Source organism: Octodon degus, unplaced genomic scaffold, assembly GCF_000260255.1.
Source record: "Octodon degus isolate 3935 unplaced genomic scaffold, OctDeg1.0 scaffold00031, whole genome shotgun sequence".
Classification (NCBI taxonomy): domain Eukaryota; kingdom Metazoa; phylum Chordata; class Mammalia; order Rodentia; family Octodontidae; genus Octodon; species Octodon degus.
The window spans coordinates 1,437,786-1,441,561 of record NW_004524607.1 but is presented as its reverse complement, the minus strand read 5'-3'; the positions used below and the strand labels follow the sequence as shown (position 1 = coordinate 1,441,561).

The 3,776-nt window shown below is 51.1% G+C and overlaps 1 protein-coding gene across 3 annotated transcripts in view; it reads right to left on the bottom strand.

Moving 5' to 3' along the window:
* The window catches only part of LOC111816381 (cytochrome c oxidase assembly factor 1 homolog), a 16,461-nt gene that overhangs the window by 7,528 nt on the left and 5,157 nt on the right, over positions 1-3,776 (bottom strand). For 2 of the 3 annotated variants that reach the window (XM_023713503.1, XM_023713505.1), the window contains exons 2-3: positions 3,621-3,672; positions 1,525-1,632 (exon numbers count right to left, since the gene is read on the bottom strand). In XM_023713503.1, coding sequence (XP_023569271.1) covers positions 1,525-1,609 — 85 coding nt within the window. In that variant the 5' untranslated portion in view covers positions 1,610-1,632; positions 3,621-3,672. Of the gene's footprint in view, positions 1-1,524; positions 1,633-3,574; positions 3,673-3,776 lie in introns of those variants that run through there. The other variant, XM_023713504.1, reaches the window with a different exon arrangement.

Below are 3,776 nucleotides of genomic sequence, written 5' to 3'. Positions count from 1 at the left end.
AGAAGACTTTTAGTGGGACACCTACAGTCCCAGCACTTGCAAGATTGAGCAGGAGGACTGCTGAGAGTTCAGCACCAGCCTATGCTACACAGTGAGACCATGTCTCAAAAAAAACCCAAAAAAGTGGCAAGAATCACAAGTGTGTCTGAGGCAAGGGGGAGGGTTCTGAGGGGGATTAATGGCAACATGTCTTTTAGTATAATTTTAAATTTAAATAACATTTTGGTGCCACATACATACGTGATTCAAGTAATTCTCACAGTATCTGTACATACTGATATTAGCCCTTGTCACACAAGGAAGGTAACTGAGGCCAGAAAGTGGATGGGGTTCCCTGCAAAGCAACACACCAAGGCAAGAGTTGGGTCTGGGGCTCAAGCAGGGCAACCAGCTGCAGAGCCTGGATCTCAACACCAGCTGGGTTGTTGTGGCCTCACCTTGCCAAGCAGAAATGACTCACAGGCAAGCAGGCTCAGTGTGGCCCAAAACTGCGGTCCCTGTCCTGTCCTACCCGCCCAGGAGGGCTGCACTGCCCTCTGCCTCACTCCTGGGCATGATCATCTCGGCCACCTCTTATTCTACACTAGGGCACGTGGCCAACTCTGCATGAAGAGTGAGTGGCGGGGCCACAGCGCTGTCTGGTAACTGGGAGAAGCTCATGCTGCTGCGCGACTGTGAGCGGCCAAGCTGCGCAGGAACAAAGGAGCCGCAAAACAGTCAGTCTAGAAAAAGCTAATGCCGCTTTGTCACCAGTGACTGAAAGGACCTTCAGCGCCTGGCTGCTGGTGCCTGTCTTTACCCCTGGCTACAGGGCCTGACGCCATTTTGACAAGTTCAAATTTGGGTATAGTGTGGCTGGCAGCCACATTTTCAGGGATTTTCCCATTCTGGGCTCTGCTTTTATTTTCTGCTTTTGCCACAGCCCCTTGCTTGACATCCCCTCCTCCACTAAGGCCACAGTGGAGAATGGTATTGAAAGCAGCCTGGTGACACTTGAGAAAGGGCCACCTTTTCCCCAGCTGTGGCCATGTGGTACTTTCCCCTTCCTTTTCTTGAATCATTGCCCCCCACCCCCAATACTGGGGACTGAAGCCAGGGTCTTCACAGTGAAATATATTCCTAGCCCTTCTTACTTTTCATTTTGGGACAGGGTGTCACCGGGCTGGGCTCCAACTTGCAATTCTCCTGCCTCAGCCTCAGAATGCTTGGATTACAGGTTGAAGGGCTAGAATCTCAGAAATCTTGACAGATGCCCTGTGTGCGCACTGGACTAAAACCCTATCTTGCTTTGCAAGCCTTCTTATGCAAATGAGTCCTGGTCCCTTTTTTATACTTGTGGCTCCCTAAGAAACAGGGATTGTAGGGTTAGGAGAAAACTTCAGCCCATGGAAGGCAGACTGGCTTCTAAAATAGCCCTCTCTTCCTTTCGCTAATCTGCTGAAAGCATCTCGAGCATTTCCTCTGCTAGAGGAGCAGGACCTTGGCAGAGGAAGGCCAGGCCTCCACAGTTAGTGGGACACTTACTTTGTATGAGGTAATACAGAAGGGGCCCAATTCCTGTGCAGAGGGCACTGCTGTAAAGAAGTGCCTTTCTCCAGGAAGCTTGCATGCTGCTTCTATGCTTCTAGGAGACTTAAAAACAAAAGTTACAAATTTGTTACTGAAAGGTTTATTTTTGCCCAGGGCCTTTGCTTGGATTGGGCTGCGCAGGGAGAGGAGCACCGAGGAGGAGGAGCCGAGCCACAAGGAGGCAGAGCCACCCTCCCTCCCCTGCTTCCTTCAAAGGCGATGGCCAGTTCTGCAGCCCTAGCAGTGCTCCCCAGCAGGTGCCCTCGCGAGGGTGGCTCGCATCCAGGCCTAGGCCGCAGGGGCCCTGCCAGCCCCCTGGCCAAGCACAGAGGGAACATTCAGCCCACCATCTTGACAGACAGAACCTGGCCTGTTTGCCAGGCCTAGCACAGCTAGGAAGCATAGCCACTTTGTCTCGGGCCTGCTGGTAAACAGGAAGCTTAGCCTTCTGTGGCAATAGCCGGTCTTGGAAGCCTGAAATGGGCTGGGGCTGTCACTGGTTTCTTTCATATTTTACAAAATGGCCCCACTCCCTCAGCAAGGAAACGTTTCTTATAACTTTCAGGCTGAGTGAACAGATGGAGCAGCGCCAGCAAGCCCGCTCCACCCTGGCTGTGACCCCTTCCCTGAAGGCCGGGTGGGGCTGGTGCAGCACGTGGGCCTCATGGAGCAGCTTCTCCTCCTGCAGCCCTTTAACCACTGCTCACACTAGCTTGAGACCTTCTGGAAGGCTGTATAGTGCGTAGCCAGAAAACAGAAAAAGACCACGGCAACAATGGCACACAACAGCCGGAAGCCACAATTCAAAAGCCCACAGGTCATGTTAATGAGAGCAGCTACTGTGGCGAGGCCCACACAGCCCTGCCCAGCCCAGCCAAGGAGCTGCTTCAACCTGGCTCCACTCAGTGCAAAGATGGTGGCCAAGCCTCAGTGGACTTTTCCACTTCTTGAGACACACAGGAACCAGATCTTTCTTTTATATGAAACTGCCTGAATTCTAAATGTTATAGCCACCAGTGGTACCACCATCAAAGCCCTTGCAAACTACAGCTGTGGGTCAAATCTTTCTGTGGGCTTTAATTTGCTTTAGCCCTCAGAGAGCCTCCACCCTAGGTGAGACTTAGGTAAATGACTGTGTCTGCTGACATTGCTCCAAAAATAAATAAGATTTTGGATAGAGACAGGAATTTCAGTTTTAGACAAAGGTAAAGGCTCCATAAAGACACACATCCACCTTGAAGACTGAACCTTAGAACTGGTTATGCTTTAGACAACAAAGCCCTGGAGGAGGCCTACAGGTCAGAGGTGCTGCAGCTGGGAGCCAGGCCCAGCACAAGCTCCTTCACTGGCCAGTCTGCCAGAAAGGTTAGACATAGCCCCAGCAGGTACCCCAGGGCAGAGCACTGAGAGTGGTGACAGGTACTTCTACCCATCATTCCTGTAACTGTGGAGGTGAGTCCAGGGAAGCCCCACTGGACAAAGTTCCTTATGATTAAATATATCCTACCACTGACCAGTTCTGTACAGAAATACAATTTAACAAGTTAAGAAGAGTCAAGCTGTAGACCATTTTTGTATTATCTACTTCTATACTGTGTTGTCCAACTATGAAAGGGCTGTTAAAACTGCCAACAAAGATACGGTAAGTGCAAGGAGTTTGGGTAGGTACTGCTGTACAGCACACATGGGACTGTGCAGACAACTTCAGCAGCGTGACCTGGGAAAGGCAGTTCTCATAATGAAATGTCAAGGCATCTCCAAAGAATGTATGAGTCACAGCAGCTTCATCTGAGAGAGCTCAGCTGGGCGGGGTGGGGCAGGGCAGCCAGACTGAGACAGCAGGGCCTCCCACAGTAGCTGCCACAGCTTCTGAAGCCACTGAGACCCTAGGAAACAAGGCAGAAAATACCGATGTGAAGGACTGGCCACAAGCAAATGCTAAGGACCAGTGGAAACCCACAGTTGGGGAAGGGGTGAGGGGCGCAACGGCCACCTACAGTCTGACCTGACAACTCCAGCATGGGGAGCTGGGTAGCAAAGCACCCCATTACCTTGGTCACTTCATAGCAGAACTCTCTTGAAAATCTTCAGAGGACAGTGGTCCTACAATCAGAAAACATTTTACATTAAAACTATCTCTTAGGGCTGGGGAGATGGCTCAGTAGAATAAGCGCTTCCCTGGAAAGCGCAAGGGTCTGAGTTCAATT